The 17,739-nt window shown below is 38.6% G+C and overlaps 1 protein-coding gene across 2 annotated transcripts in view; it reads left to right on the top strand.

Annotated features, from left to right (window-relative positions):
• Positions 1-3,544: 3,544 nt before the first annotated feature.
• Positions 3,545-17,739, top strand: part of lpar2b (lysophosphatidic acid receptor 2b) — a 27,827-nt gene continuing 13,632 nt past the window's right edge. For both annotated transcript variants that reach the window (XM_022674450.2, XM_022674451.2), the window contains exons 1-2: positions 3,545-3,675; positions 15,568-16,135. In XM_022674450.2, coding sequence (XP_022530171.2) covers positions 15,791-16,135 — 345 coding nt within the window. In that variant the 5' untranslated portion in view covers positions 3,545-3,675; positions 15,568-15,790. The remainder of the gene's footprint in view (positions 3,676-15,567; positions 16,136-17,739) is intronic.

Below are 17,739 nucleotides of genomic sequence, written 5' to 3'. Positions count from 1 at the left end.
TTTGTTTTTACAGTTTTTCATCACTGATGTTAGCTGATTTTCTTCTACTGTAAACTTTAGAACTATTGCTACTGTAGAAGATCTATTGGCTAACATGCTGCTGATCACACCACCACACTACAGCTGTATAAAGTGAACTTGACAGGACAGGAAAAGGAAAACAACACTAACAGGACACGAAAGGACATACAAGGCAGGAAAGGAAGAAAAAGTACAGAAAATATGAATCAGGAACAGGACAGGAAACCTTAAAACAAGACAGAATATGGGACAACATAGATGGGATAGAACTGCCTGGACAGGACCAAACAGTAACAGGAAATAACAGGCATGATAGGAAAGGAAAGACAAGACAGACAGGACAGGAAATGTAAACAATACAGAAAAAGAAAGCCAGGACAAAAAGTTAAATAAGACAGAAAGAGACAGACAGGACAGGAAAAGACAGACAAGACAAACAGTACAGACAAAACGGGACAAAATAGGAAACATTAAAACAAGAAGTCAGGAAAGGACAAAAAAATGGGACAACTTAGATCATATAGAACTGACCAGACAGGACCAAACAGTATAGAAGAGACGGGACATGAAAGGACAGACAGGACAGATCTAGACAGTAGAGGACAGATAGAACAAACAGTAAAGAAAAGGAAATGAGTTTATTTAAGTGTTATAATCAGTGGGGTTTCAGAAATTCTGACCCTCAGCCCACCTCTGATTGGACAATCTAGGTTTACATTGTAGTAATCTGAGAAATCCTGCTTTGTGAAATCCACCGACTGACTCCGCCCATCCTCTAAAGCTGCTGACACAAACGTCACCACTGTTACGAATAACACTGCAACCATAAATGCTGGATTGGTGATAAATCTGGAGATCTGCAGGACGAGGAAGTGCTGTAATCTGGTGGAGACTGTGTTCCTGGGAAACCCTTGCTGTGTGTGGATGAACATTATCCTGCTGAAAAATGCTGCTGCTATTAGATGAAAGTTCTGAATGAGAGGCAGCAACACATGTATCTGCAGGATGTTCTGCACAGATCACTGAGATCACTGTTAGTAATGTTCCTCCTGTTACTACAAGGAGTGACCGACTGTCACTGTATGAGATGCTCCTCAGATCATTAATCACACCAGCAGTTTACAGTGTGAACTCTTCAGTCCAGTTAAAATCCAGGGTAGAAAAGCTCACTTTGAGACTCAATACTTAAACCTGACCGCTAATAGATACCAAACAGGACCTGGATTTGACGCTAAAGACAATACGGTTTCAGTCTGGAGCAGACCAGGTTTCTTGTACATGGATCACTGCAAATGAAAGCGATGGTGCTTGGCTAACAGTTGGCTAACGGTCTACATTGGAGCCAATTCATCAAAATAACCATCCCACTTCTCTCAGTCCAACAATGCCCCCCCTCTCAAAGTCAGTCAACTGAACAAAATGTATTTGAGTGTGTTGTAGAGGCAGATAATGATTTCTCACCAGGAGATGCACTTCCCATGATTATCCTCTAAGTACCTTTCATTGTGCACTTTTACGCACTCTTGTGGTAAAACCCAGTGTCTAATCAGACCACACTTGTAATTATCAACATATCTACCTGAGACAGAACTCCATGCGTCCAGGGGGAATTATTGTTTGTCTATAGGTGTATTTATGTTTATATTTTATTATATTTTTTTAAGAAAATAAAACAAAAAATCTATGAAAAGAATCTGTACCAGATTACAGTGAGCAAATCCACATGACTCCTACACACACACCATACACACACTGCTCACACATACACCCCATGCTGCCCTTCCTCCCACACACACTGCTTACACATACACAACACACTCCACACACACAACCATACAAACTCCACCCCATACACTGCTCACACACAAACAAATATGTTTATTCTGTAATTTAACTGTATTCCTGTTTATTTATTGTAATACACATAACAGATCACATTACATTACATACACTCTCTCACAGTACAACACACACAGTACATATACGCACTTACACACACACTGCTCACACATACTCAGACACCCCCACCCCCACGTGCTCCCCCACACACAACCAGGCGTTGCACAATTACCACCACTAACCACCACCAGCTTCTCTCTTTCTTTCTCACAGACACACACACACTCTTACACCCACACACACTCTTACACCCACACTCTACATTCAAAACATTGTGTTATTGCCAAAACTGTTAGTGTGAGAGTGTAGGAGTGTGAGTGAGTGAGTGAGTGAGTGAGTGAGTGAGTGAGAGAGAGAGAGAGAGAGAGAGAGAGAGAGAGAGAGAGAGAGAGAGAGAGAGAGAGAGAGAGAGAGAGAGAGAGAGAGTTGAAATCATCTCGCAGGTATTCAAATCTCACCTGGGCTGACAATCACCTTCAACCCACCAATCGGGTTCTGCTATAGGCGTGGCCAGGTTGCACAGAGCAATGTAATAAACATCGCGCCCTTTTTAAATTTCCACCTGTTCTCCGGATAAACCCGCCCTGCTGCGCCTTGATTGGCTAAGATTCTCCCAGGTGCTGCACTGTGATTGGCTGGAAAGGTAAGTTCCTATTCAGTGAGCTAACAGAAGCTGGAGCTCAGGTAAACAGTGGAGATAAGAGAAAATCACACAGAAAATTTAAATGAGTTTAATACAGCAAGTTTTCCCTTTTTTTCAAGTTAGAATAAAACTTCACAGTGTTTTATTGAAAAAGTAATGAATTCTGATAAAAGTCAAGTCAAGTCAAGTCAAGTCATTATCAACCGCTTTATCCATCAAGGGTCGCGGGGGGGTGCTGGAGCCTATCCCAGCCAGCATCGGGCGGAAGGCAGGATACACCCTGGACAGGCCGCCGAATTCTGATAAAAGCTTTAATCTTAATAACCACAGAAAATAGTTTATATTACATCTGGCAAGAACATACTTGCCAGATGTAAAGATGTAAATAAAAAGTGAAAGCTTTGTTTACTTTATTTGGTTATTGATTGATGATTAATATTATGACAATAAATATAGTTCGCTGGATTTTTTAATACAAAATAATAAAATTCTATAAGAATTATTAATAACATTAATTAAAATACTATCTAAACAATTCAAAACAGATGTAAAGAAAAAGTGAAAACTTTGTGCATTATTCGTTTTATTTTATATTTATATTTTATCTTTTTTTATTTATTTGCGTGTTTTTTTCTACACAATCGAATTACTAATAGAGTGGTAAAGTGTGGTAAGTAAACAGATTCTTTTTTTATTTGATTATAATTTGATTGTATATGTAAAGTTCTGTAAATTTGTAAACTCATTATTTCTACACAAAAGCTTTAGTTTACTCAATTAATTAAAAGTAATTAAAATAGAAAAATACAAAATACAAAAGTTTATTGTTTATGATTTACGATTTACTGAACAGGTGCTCACCGTCCAATCAGCAAGCTGCTACAGACTGAGAGCCTGAAGAAGCGGCCAATCAGGTTGCGGGGTGGGCGGGACCTGCCTGAGAACGGGTGGGAAATGAAAGCGCGGCTGCCGCGCCCAGAGCGAGGCTGCGCTTCCTCAGTCTCAGGTGAATCCGCCGCGCGTAGAGAGAAGTTACGAGGATTTATACAGTCGAACCGAGCCGGTACCGGTCCGGACGGGCATGGAGTGAGCGGGGGAGAACCGGAGCCGGGGTAAGAGCGCGGATTCCGCGGGGAGCGGAGTGATTCGGGTGATTTTGGGGTGATTTAATGCGGATTAGTGAGTTCTGGCTGCTGGTTTTAGGAGGTGACTCGGTTCACCTTGGGCCGAATCTTTACTCATTAGACTCGTTAGACTCATTAATAGATTATTTACAGTGTTTTAAAGTGTTTTTATGTGATAAAGGCTGCGTTTTGTGGCTTAGAATGGGCATAAAGTAGTTAATTCCCTTTTTATAACTCTTTAAGTGTTTGTTTTTGCTCCTTGGAATTCCTCAGCAGTGCAGAGTGACGCAACAAGAATCCGGATTAGAATCCAGAACAATGTAAACTCGCTTCCCTCAGTAAATGTGAATCAGTAGCTCGTCTCTTTGCCATTTTTTTGGCTAGACTTTGTATTGGAAATGCAATAGTACTTTTAAAGTTCTTGTAAAGTTATGTTAGGATATAATATTCATATAATATAGACCCAGTTTTTTGCAGCAAAATGAAAATATATGTCTGAAACAGCTTTTCCCATATTCAGCCAAAAAACAGCCTAATAATTTTTAGAGTTTATCCAAATATTTGGTGTATCTCTAGAAAATACTATATATAAGCATACAATTATTTAAATACAGCTCTGGAAAAAATAAGAGAGTGCTTAAAAATGACAAATTTCTTCAATTTCTGATTTTACCAAATTGAAAACCTCTGGAATATAATCAAGGGGAATATGGATGATCACAAACCATCAAACCACCAAACTGAACTGCTTGAATTTTTGCACTAGGAGTAAGACGCATAAAGTTATCTAAAAGCAGTGTGTAAGACTGGTGGAGGAGAACATAATGCCAAGATGCATGAAAAAAACTGTAATTAAAAAACACCAGGGTTATTCCACCAAATATTGATTTCTGAACTCTTAAAACTTTATGAATATGAACTTGTTTTCTTTGCATTATTTGAGGTCTGAAAGCTCTGCATCTTTTTTGTTATTTCAGTTAGTTCTCATTTTCTGTAAATAAATGCTCTAAATGAGAATATTTTTATTTGGAATTTGGAAATGTAGTCTGTAGTTTATAGATAAAACAAAAACGTTAATTTTACTCAAACATAAACCTATAAATAGCAAAATCAGAGAAACTGAAGTGGTCTCGTCATTTTTTCCAGAGCTGTAGATGCACTGAATATTCTGCAAACAAAACAAAACAAAATTATGGAACTAATTCTAAATCACCTTTTAAGACCTGGAATAGCAAATTATTATTACAGTTATTATTTATTTAAGTCATTTGATAAAATATGAACCTACACTGCAGGTCAGAAGTGTGTACCTGCAGTCCTCACACACTGCTATAAATCTCAGGTGTGTGTATCTGCTTATCTGATCTGCAGGTGTTTATTTCACAGTATTACCATCACGTTCTCACCACTGTAGATTAGCCCAGGTCTGATTTTAACACAGATCTGAATAATCTGAATGATTAAACTGTAAATATCAGGTCAGGACCAAATATCACAATACTTCAGGATATTTTTGCGATAACAATATACTAATATCACATTGAATTTTGTATGTTTTCATTGATTCAAAGAATATATGTTTGTCTGTTTTGTAAACAACAGTAACCAAGAGTCTGATTTTGTGTGAAACAAGAAAACTGTGACAGCATAAATTGCATCATATTTAATGCATAAAAACTGCAAAAAATAAGATTAAAAGTAAATACAGTAAGTAGAGAAACAAATACAAAACAAGCACTGCTTTCAAGAATATCGCAATATCACTTTATTAAGTTTTTTTATGTAAATTATGGCAAAATTACTGCGTACGATATGATATAGCGCTATAGTCCTATTAAAGAGTTGGCAGAAATACTAATCTGGATTAATTATAGATTAATGCATGGACAAAATAAAAATCTGAATTGGGGGAGTTACTAAGACATTTAAAGTAAAATTATTAATAGAGACTGGCTGATTTAATTCAAGTCTGGGTTAGACAAAAACAAGGATCTGAATTATTAAGAAAGTAAGGAAGGAAATCAAATCTGGTTTTAAAAAAGGGATTCAAATTAGAATTATTAAAAAGTAAAGCAGAGCTTTAAATTTGGATTAAGAAAGTAAAGCGGTAATATAAATCTGGATTATTAACATCTGATTAAAAATAAAATAAAATAAGACCGGATGTGCTACTCCTGCGTTCTGGATCATCTGTAGTGTAACGTTAGCATTGCATTGCAGTAGTTGAGGTGTGAGATGACCACTGCTTGTACCAAGAGTTGAGTGGCCTGTTGCGTTTAAAACAGTTGTATTTGTCTGATGTTGTAAAGCGCAAAGTGGCAAGACTGAGCAACTGAGGCAACATGGTGTTTAACGGATAGATGAGCAGCAACAATAGCAAACTTTGCGAGGCGATAGGCTATTACAAGGGGATTGGATTTGGTGAGGGGATTGGATTTGGTGAGGGGATTGGATTTGGTGAGGGGATTGGATTTTTAGCGAGGGGATTGGATTTGGCGAGGGGATTGGATTTGGCGAGGGGATTGGATTTTTAGCGAGGGGATTGGATTTTTAGCGAGGGGATTGGATTTTTAGTGAGGGGATTGGATTTTTAGCGAGGGGATTGGATTTTTAGCGAGGGGATTAGATTTTTAGCGAGGGGGTATGTTTTTAGCGAGGTAATGGGATATTGCGTGGGGATGGGATGTTGACAAGGGGATGGGATTTAAAAAGGGGCGTGATATTGCGAGAGGGTGGGTATTTGGCGAGGGGATTGGATTTGGCGAGGGGATTGGATTTGGTGAGGCGTTCGGATTGGGAAAGTGTTTGGATTTGGCGAGGGGATTGGATTTGGCGAGGGGATTGGATTTGGTTGAGGTGTGAGATGACCAGTGCTTGCACAAGGAGTTGGGTGGCCTGTTGCATTAGAAACAGTTACATTTTTCTGATGTTGTAAATCGCAAAGTGACAAGACTGAGCAACCGAGGCAACATAGTGTTTAAAGGATCAATGTTCATCAACCATAACAACCAGGTTCTTAGCAACCTTTAATTGGATTTGGTAAGGTGTTTGGTTTCACTAAGTGTTTGGATTTGGGTTAGGATGTGGAATATTGCGAGGGGTTGGGATATGGAGAAGGGATGGGGTTTGGCGAGGGGGTGGGTTATTAGGCGATCAGATTTGGCGATTAAATGGGATATTAAGAGGGAATGGGGTTTGGCGAGGGGATTGGATTTGGCGAGGGGATTGGATTTGGCGAGGGGATTGCATTTGGCGAGGGGATTGCATTTGGCGAGGGGATTGCATTTGGCGAGGGTTTTACAGTACAGGCCGGAAGGCCCGTTTGCATTGCAGTGGTTGAGGTGTAACCACTCCTTGACCACTCCTTGCACCAAGAGTTGGGCGGCCTGTTGCATTCGAAATGGTCAATTTTTTCTGATGTTGTAAAGCGCAAAGTGGCAAGACTGAGCAACTGCAGCAACATGCTGTTTAAAGGATAGTTGTTCATCAACCATAACATAAATAGGCTAGGTGTTTGGATTGGCGAGGTGTTTAGATTTGGGTTAGGATGAGATTTGGCAAGAGGTTGGGATACCGGATACCTGTTGTGTTAGCAGTGTTAGGGGTGATGGTATGTAAGGTGCTGTAGTGATGGCATAGTGTAGACTGTGAGCAGAGTGGCATGTTGTGTGGCAGGTGGATACAGGATGTGAGTGAGGATGTGAGGATGTGAGTGTATCTGTCCTCTATTGATGGCACGGAAAGATGTGGGTGTGTTTGAGGTCAGATTAGCAGTAGTGATGAGAGTGGAAAGTGATGATTCAGTTTTCAGTTTAGCATTTGTGAGGTGATCAGATTTGACTTGTGCGGTTAGTTTGGATTTAACATTGTTTAACCATCATTATGATTCCATATAAACTCAGAAAACCGGTAGGTTTGCACAGTAGATAAAATATTGGTTATTATTAAATATTTGTGTTCAGTCATGTGACTGACGGCAGCTTCCACCCACCACCACTGCACAGAAATCAGAGCAGGTTATCGCTCTCTGTTCTAACACTTCTTGACATGTTTAAACCTGATGTTGAAAGGGAAACCGCAGCTGCTGATGTTCTTCTTGGCGGAGTTTAGCGCCGGAGGTGGTTTAGCTGTTTTGCCTCCACTCGATGTAGGTCAGGGTGCTTCATGAGGTTTTCCTGTTCTTCGTTGCTACATGTTCTGCAGGGGTGGGCTTTTACGGGAGCTGAGGAGGCTCTAGTACCTGTTGGTTCCCGTATACTGGATGTAAGATGAGATTGAGACGTTTGGGTAGGAAGGTTCTACTGGTTCTGTATGAATCCTGCAATACATTTATCCACAGGTGTTGCTACAGCTGGGCCTGTAGATCCTGTAGCTCTACACTCGTAGGTTGAAGCTGAAGCTGAGTCCCAGCTGCTCCATAAATGCTGGATTGGTGATAAATCTGGAGATCTGCAGGACGAGGAAGTGCTGTAATCTGGTGGAGACTGTGTTCCTGGGAAACCCTTGCTGTGTGTGGGTGAACATTATCCTGCTGAAAAAAAGGGGTGACCGACTGTCCTCAAATCACCAATCACACCAGCAGTTTACGGTGTGAACTTTTCAGTCCACATCAAAACAAGATTGAAGCGATCACCACGAGACCTCCATAATCAATCATAGTTTCATTGATGAAGATGATATGGTTTTCAGTCCAGGTTTCCCATTCACACAACTGCTTACATGGGTTATTTCTCTATTCTTGAAAACACTCTATTTAAAAATGATTTAGCTATTTAATTTTAGTATTTACTTTTGTTAGTTTGTAGTTTAAATGCATGCAATATAGACCATTTCAGAGGAATATTCATGAGCGTAGGAAGTGACGTAGCTGTTCCTAGAACACTTCCGTAGCGGTAAACAGCGTTTAAAACAGTGGACGTAACTTTTTAATTTAACATGAATGCAAACTTCACCACAAAAATTGAAAATCAGGTCAAATTGTTCTTTAAACAAGTAAACTATGGAGGACCAAAAATGACGAGTATAAATAAATGTTGAAATAAATAAATGAATAAATAAATAAATAAATGTTGAAATAAATAAATGAATAAATTAATAAATAAATGTTGACATAAATAAATGCACATATAAATGAATAAATAAATATATAAATAAGAAATGTATTTATAAATGTATTTATTTACCTCTACAATTATTTGTGCATTTATTTATTTATATATTTATTTATTCATTTATTTATATTTGCATTTATTTATATATTTATTAATTTCAACATAAATGAATAAATTAATTAATTTATATATGTATCCATTTATATGTGTATTTATTTATACTTATGTAATTTTTGGTCCTCCATAGTAAACACGCCTGCTTTTGTTTTTCACACTGCTAACCTGCCTGCAGTTACAGCGTCCGCTCAGAACTCCTCCCTCCTTCTTATCTATAAATCATGCAGAGTACGTGTTGGATAGTGTTTGACTTGCTACAACCTCACCATAGTGATGCTTCTCTACTACAGGAACAAATATTTCCAACTTTTCCACTGAGAAAGTAATTATATGCGTCCAAACTGCGGTGCGCTTTCACTGCCTCCGTTTCAACAATGTAGTAATCACATCTGGGTAGGTCACCTCTGGCAAGCATTTTAAATCAGAGAAAAAAACTTCCCCTTTTAAATCCTTATCAAAATGATCAGGAAAAGAGGTTTGACTATAGCGTGTTTGTTCTGTGTTCGGGAGCGAAATATGCGCTCTCATTTTGGCAGCTGTATACTTGAAAATAGCGCCACCGGAAGCGCAGAAGGAACAGACATGCGCAGTAGCTTTGTTTTTGTTTTCCTCATTGAAACGGTCTATATATGCTGCACTTTAGTTTTGTGGCAGATTTTTTGCTGTGACATTTTAGGTTATTTTGTTGCATTTTTTATTTCAAGAACAGTTGTGTTGTTTGATGTTGATACCGGGGTTGGTAGTAGCAGTCTGGCTTTTTAGCATGGTTGCTACTTGTCTCACTTAACAACCACAAGACGCTCCATTTGGCAGGCAGTTTCGCTTCTCACACAGATCTGAAAGAACCGTCTGTCTGTCACCATTTGGTGGTTTTCAAACTGTAGATTAAAGGTCATGTGATCTGACAGCCTGGTCTATCTAGCACCGGGTTCTCATGCTCTTTATTAGAAACACTTACTGTACCTTGTTCTTCCCCTCATAGGTCAGTTTATCAGAAACACCTACTTTTTGACCTACTTTGTGACCTTTTTTTATTTTGAAGCTGAGGAGAACATTGTGACACAGGTGAGCCCGCAGGCAGGTACAGGTACACTGTTATGTAATTAGCTCTCTGAAGTCCTCGGGCGGGTCTGGCAGGTAAGGTGGCTGTGTAAACCAATCTGTAAACACCTGTACAGGTAGATTCTGCTGTCAGGGTGTTTCCGTGCTGATGTTAAATCAGGATTATGTAATCCTCTGACTGGTTAATTCGCTGATCAAATCAGAGCACCTGCAGGATCATTCCTAACGTTCCTGATTAAACCGAGGAGGAACGGTTAATTTCGCATTTCCTTAATATTCCATACCCAACACTTTACTACCTCAACTACAACCTGCACCTGAATTCCCATCTCATTCTACACTGAATCTGAAATTTAATTGTGATAAACAATTGGGGCTAATGCTGAGCTGAATCGTTTGCTAAAGAATCATACATTAAAATGTTTTGAAAACTGACACCTGATGATTCACTGAATCATTTCATAAAGAATCAGAAACTGAATGGTGAAAACTGAAATCCTAATACTGCACTCGTATCGTAAATTGAATTGAATTGAAATCGAATATATAATGCTGAGCTGAATCATTAAAGAATCATAAATTGAATTTTGACGATAAATTGAGCTGTAATGCTGCACTTTTTCATTTCTTAAAGAATCATAAATTGAGTTTTGACGATAAATTGAGCTCTAATGCTGCACTTTTTCATTTCTTAAAGAATCATAAATTGAATTGTGATAAGAACTGACACCTGATGATTCACTGAATCCTTTTGAAAGCTTTAAACAGCACTCGATTCCTAAAGAATCATAATTTGAATTATGTTGAATTCTGAGATGTAATGCTGAGCTGAATCATTTTATTAAAGTATCATAAAACTGAGATCTAATGCTGCTGTTCTCAGTTGTTCCCAAAGAATCAGAAATTGAACCGTGGTGAAAACTAAAATCTTTACACTACACCTAACTGATTTCTTAAGGAATCGTAAGGTAAAATGTGTTTAAATTGGAGATGTTATGCAGTACTGAATTGTTTCATAAAGAATCATAAATTAAATGTTTGTCACGGTAAGATCACATTTGACACTGAATTATTTATTTAAAAACCATACATTGCTTTGCGGTGTAATCTGCTGTTGGGTGTAACCTTTAACGTAAATCTTTACGTTTGGTTTCTCAGAACTCCTCCAGTTCTGTAGAACACAGGGAGAACTTAATGGAGTGTGACTTGGTGCTGAAGTGGATGAACTGATGTCATTTCCCCAGGGTGTATCCTGTCACTGTTCACTGGTCACGTCCAGAGCGTGAGTCAGGAGAGCGGACTGAAGGTTTTATTCTGTAAATAAGGAACTTAAACCCATTTCAGATCGGATCAGAACTTCACACGCCCTTCCCTTAACTCTTATTTCTGCTCACGTCTTCGAATATTACTTTACGAGTCATACGATTATATCGTTTTTTTCTGTTCCCAGATTTTGAGTCAGTTCGCTCTCGTTTTATTTAACTGACTTTCAGGCCCCAGTGGAAATATTGATTCTTATTCTGGTTCTGCCTTTGATTGTTGTTAGTCCCACCCCTAACTTAAATACGGATTCTGATTGGTTCTACTGCTGAGTTTGAAAATGCTTTTTCTTCCCCAGCAGAAACAGTAATTCTGATTGGTTTGAATACACTGTCCCTGAGCTGAAACACTGATTCTGGTTGGTTCTTCTGCTGAGATTGACTGTACTGCAATTGGTTTTGACTGTTGTTAGTCCCACTCCCAGTTAAAATATAGATTCTGATTATTGCCATTGAGCTAAAACCCATATTCTGCTAAAATTACATATGTTTTACACATGTATTGATAATGTATCGCAAGCCATACTATTCATAATATTTTTGTCCAATCTCATTTCCCCCTTTGTCCTGATTCTTGTTAGGCAGGAAGGGTAGGTTAGGGGAAGATATAGGGCTAAGATAAGGATGAGAAGAGAATCACTGGTAAGAAACACACAAATGTAAATATTTTCCATGTTAAAAGTGATGATTAGCACTGCATTACTATAGTCAAATGTGTAGTTTCAATGTTTTTGGCAAAATGCTTCATAAAAAGCATAAAAAAAAGATCGCTTGTATTGTCTATTGATGTTCCCGTTCCACCTTAAATGTTGCAATAGATGGCAGGGGCTGCAGCATTTAAGGTGGAAAGGAAAAATAAAATAAAAGCTATGAATTAGAAAATGGACAATAATAATTAATTTCTGCACCATCTTCCCCCTTTCTGAAGACATACAATAATATACGCCCTAAAGTTAACTAGTTAACCAGCAGCAGCTTAAGGTTACTGAACTTTAGCGCTCCTGATTTACGTATCAGTGGTGATGTATGAAGGGTTTCCCAATACTTAGAGGGAGGATTTCACCTCTTCCTCTTATAACTCTGTTCCAAGGGGACAAAGGGTTACACTTGAAAACAAGGGCTAGTGGTAAGTGGTAGGACCAAGGGGTGAACTGTGGTTGGGCCTTTGTCCCACCCATACTTTATACCCATCTAGCCCATGCCTGACATTAAGGATGGTGCCAACAGGTTAATTTTGGATTATCTGCTCCAGAGAGTCCTATTCCGTTGGCAGTGCAGCAGCTGAATGCATGTTGAGAAGCTGTTGGTGGTGTACTGTGTGTGCTATAAGGCTGCAGTAGTGTTAGCGGTGCCGCTCGGCTGTTATCTGCTGAGGCGAGTGTAGATAAAGTGGAATTTGTGAATCTTCCTCCTTCTCTCGCGCTGGGTGCAACCGGTCTGGGACTGGTTTCCCCTCAGTTCACCAGAGTTCAGGATATGGAGGAAGAACCTGGAGCTGGAACATTCTGACTCATTCGTCTTCAGATATTTTCAGATTCATATACTGGTCATGAGCGTGGAGAAACTGGGTGCACTGTTTTTATGGAATTCGTGCACTTGTTTATGGAGATATATACATATATGGAGACTTTTATAGGCAATAGGCTGGGATTAAAATCTAAACTCTAATTATCATTCCAACACCTTATTTTACATGCCCATTAGTACACTGTCTCTCCTCCATTCATAGTGCACTTTTTCTTCTTCATCAAATCCAAATGGCAAGAAGAGTGGGATGAAGAGCTTAACAATAAATTACATGAAATTCAGCCATTGTTAAGACATACAATCTACAAGCACAACTCAAATCAAATTAGACAATCTACAAAGATGCCTCTTAGGTCACTCAAAACTAACACATAGGTGCTTAAGAACGAGTGATAAAATACCATCTTGTCAACCATGCAACATCCAATGAAACACATCCTCATCGACTGTCCCGCCTATAACCATATTAAACAATCTTACTACCAAGAAAAGAACATAAAAAATCCACCAGGGAAGATCTTAAAGTTCTTATCGCATCTTAACCTCAAACGCGTTCTAGAACCTTTGAACAACTTTACTCTGTCTAGATATATGTAAAATCAATTGTATGTCACAAACAGCAAAATGTTTGCTAAAGTGACAATAAACCCCTCATAGTGTAAGCAGGAAGCTGATTGGCTCATTTTGTTAAAGGCCAGGGACTATCGATTTGAGAACAAAAGCATGATAAAGGGGCTAAATTAGAAATTTTAGATGTTCATGTATCAGTAAACTGATCGTTTTATGGAGATGTAGAGCAGCCGGGAAGCTGTGATTGGATAAAGATGTTTTCTTTATTTGCAACCTGTTAAATGTAGATAAATAGAAATTGTTGATTGTTAATTAGTGATGAATAAACGCTGATACTGTATGAGTGCATTGTTATTATTATTGTACAGCTAAAAAAGATGAATGTGAGTAGGGAGGTTTGTGAAGGAGGATTTCATGAATGAAGGATGGAGAGAAAGAGGGGGAGGAAAACGAGTGGAAAGGGTGGAGGGGTGGGTTGGTGGATGGAGGGTGCACTGGTTTGTATAATAACATGCTTGAACTTGTAACTGGTGTTTAAAGTTCAGCCCTGCCCCTGCCTCTCTCTCTCTCTCTCTCTCTCTCTCTCTCTCTCTCTTTCTTTCTCTGTCTCTCTCTCTGTAAAGTTGTGTAGGGAAGGATGTGGGCAGGGATGGTGTGGATAGAGATAGTAATGGGGAATAGGATAAGTAGGGACAAGGGGATGGGTTAGGGGTTTATGAAGTGGGATGGGTGGATGTGAGATGGGTAAGTGATGGGATGGATATAGACGGGGATGAGTATAAATTGAGATTGGTGTGGATAGGAATGTGGGTATACTATAGGTATAGATGATAGTGGATAGGGAACAGTATTGGTATGGACAGTGATAGATAATACATAATAATAATACAGATCTATGTGGGGATTGGTATGGATGTGGTCGGGTATAGAATTGATCAAGTTTGGGAAGGGTATGGATGGAGATTGGGAGGGATGGATAGAGATTGAGTATGGAATTGATAGAGATTGGGATGGATATGGATGGAGTCGGGTATGGAATGGATAGAGATTGGGAAGGGTATGGATAGAGATTGAGTATGGAATTGATAGAGATTGGAATGGATATGGTGATGCCTTGCATTGTTTAATATTGCAATATATATCGCTGAAATAGAAGTTTTGCAATGTAATTTTTTTCCAATATCGTGCAGCCCTTGTACTGGGGATAGTATTGGTATGTCTAGGGATGTGGATGGATGGATGGATGGATGGATGGATGGATGGGAGGGATGACTTGGATTGAGTATTGAGGGTGGGGTGAATATTGGGATGGGGTGAACGGGGACGAGTGGTTGAAGATGGGATGGAATGTAGATAGTAAGACAGTGATATCTTCAGAAAATGCTGGATTATATACTGGAGGGAGGAAGATCTACCCATCTCTCTCTCTCTCTCTCTCTCTCTCTCTTTCTCTCTCTCTGTGGGACGCTGTGTTCTGGCAGTTGGAGTGTTTGGGTAGAGATTGGGTTACAGTGTACAGTGTGTGTTGGACAGGAAAAGCAGGGAGAATGTGGAAGATAAAGCTGGTGTTTTTGTGATTCTTCTCTTTATGCAGGACGTTCTGCAGTGTTCAGTTTGAGATCTCGGCCTTTCCTCTCAATATACAACTCTAAACCCTGTGAAATCTGTGTAGAATTCACCAAACTTTACTTCAAATAGGAATTTATTTTTGTATAATTCTGTGTTTAGGACAAACGGACTCATTCAGACGGGTTTTTGTTGTGAAACACTTAGTCCTAAATAATCTTCTCCAGTCATAATAGTGTGCAGTGGTGGTGAATGAAAGCGGAGGTCTGAAGGTCTAAGCCCCACCTCCACAGAAAGTTAGTTATTATAAAATAAAATGTAATGAATACACTGCCTGAGACCTGACGCACTGTTTTACCAGAGTTTTGAGAAGATTTCGGCTGTAAAACTTGCTTTAAATATCGTATATCATTAAAATGGTGGAGGGATACATTTGTGATATGTAGGGTGTTAAGACACAAAATAGTCCCTATAGAAAACCGTATTAGTTCAGATTTTCCATTATTTTATAAACTCTTCAAATTCCAACACTCAATTCTACAGAGAATCTTGAAATATTCGTGTTTTATGGTTCTGATTCTGATGTTTGCTTATTTGATTTTTCTCAGGTCAGAAGAGTCTCGATCTTGAGGAGACTGGAAGTTTATTCCGTCGGTTTGTTGAAGAAGAACCACATGAATCAAACCCCGATGCCTCAAACAAGCCAATTAGTTTATTGAACTTAATTTTCACCAGAACCGCCCCATCAGCGTGTCAATCAACACGCCAATCCCTGCCCAAATTGATCACCTCAGATCTTTTCCTCTGGTTGGGATCTAAAAACCTTCAGTTATGTCCCTAATGGGCGTCACAGCGGCACCCAAGCCAGTCTGCTACACCAACGCTACGGTAAAGTTCTTCTACGAGTCGTCTGGGAAGAACATCTCGGACACATGGAGGACGCAGGACTACATCGTGGTGGGACTTGGACTGACGGTGTGCGTCTTCATCATCCTGGCCAATATCTTGGTCATTACCGCCATATTCATTAACCGGAGGTTCCACTACCCGATCTACTTCCTGCTGGGGAACCTGGCGGCGGCGGATCTCTTCGCCGGGATCGCCTACCTGCACCTGATGTTCCACACGGGGCCGTGGACCCAGAGGCTCACCAGATACCAGTGGTTCCTCCGACAGGTACGCAAAAAAAACACCACCTTTACATTTACCTACAAACAGTGATTTAAGAGGTACTTCATTCAATACTTCATTCAATACTTACGTCCATTCGTTGTTTTAAGTCTCTGATGTCCAAAGAAAAAAGTCTGCTAAATTTTGCACCTCATTCTCAAATTCTCAGCTCATCCCATCCAAAAGTATTAAATATTAAAATTCTGCTAATTCTTTCAAATACTAAATTCTGGTAATTATTTTGAATGCTGATTCTAATAATACTAAATTCTGATAATTCTTTTCCAAACTGAATTCTGGCAATTCCTTCGAATACTAAATTCTGATCATTTTTAATACAAATTTTTGGTAATTCTTTGAAATACTGATTTCTGACTGTTTTTATTTGAATACTGATTTCTGGTCATTCTTTTAAATACTGAATTCTGACTTATTTAAATGCTGAATTCTGACTTATTTAAATGCTGAATTCTGACTTATTTAAATGCTGAATTCTGACTTATTTAAATACTGAATTCTGACGATTCTTTTGAATACTGATTTCTGGTAATTCTTTCATATACAAAACTTGAGTAATTCTTCTGAATACTGATTTCTAGTAAATCTTTTCGATACTAAATTCTGATCGATCTTTCAAATACTGAATTCTGGTAATACTTTTAAATACTAAATTCTAATATTTCTTTCAAGAACTAAATTCTGATCATTCTTTTGAACGCTGACTTCTGGTAATTCTTCTGAATACTGAATTCTGATAATTCATTTAAATACTGAATCCTGGTAATTTTTTGAATACTAAATTCTGGTAATGCTTTTGAATACTGATTTCTAAATTCTACTAAATTCTGTTAATTATGTCTGTAATCACTAGTTGTTACTTATCCAGCACAATTCTAAGTCCTGCTAATACCAGTTTGTAAATGCTTAATGGTGCTTATTCTCCCTCCTAAATGCTACATATTTAGTAAATGATGGATGCTAGGTGCTAAATTCTTTTGTACTTCCTTAAATGACCAAACGCAGACATGTGCTGCTATCTTTATAAGGGCTGTTGACCTTTGTATTTCGTCTGATTGTGGGTAAACATTAGAAACATCATGCTCTCTTCCTTTAGTTTTCTCCTGAGCTGTATAATAAGAAAGTAGAAGTACTAAAATGCTGTATCTGTATCTACTGGAGTATTATTTTTACTTCACTACTGTACTTCAGTATTAAAATGCTCTCTGGTTCTGCCTTTCACTCTGAAATAATTACATAACACAGTACTCTACTTTTACTTTCAGTACTTCAGTACCACATTTTACAATAAACTACTTGAGTAATGTTGAGTAATTTAGTATTTCCACTTAAATGTGGAGCTTAAAGAACATTTCAACTTCTGCTCAAATCACTTTTTTGAAAGAGTACTTTTAAAGTACCCTTTACTTAAGTCTGGGTCTCCAGTGCTAATGTTCAGCCAACTGTAACCTAACATTCAGCTAATGTTTATCTCGCATTCAGCTTATTTGGATGTTAGGTGAACATAGCTTGACGGTAGCATTCAGCTAATGTTTAGCTAATGTTCCACTAACATTCAACTTGCATTCAAGCAACAAGTAACAGTGAACTAA

This window comes from Astyanax mexicanus, chromosome 21, assembly GCF_023375975.1.
Source record: "Astyanax mexicanus isolate ESR-SI-001 chromosome 21, AstMex3_surface, whole genome shotgun sequence".
Lineage (NCBI taxonomy): Eukaryota > Metazoa > Chordata > Actinopteri > Characiformes > Acestrorhamphidae > Astyanax > Astyanax mexicanus.
The sequence above is the reverse complement of the archived record's forward strand: the minus strand, read 5'-3'. Positions and strand labels throughout refer to the sequence as shown.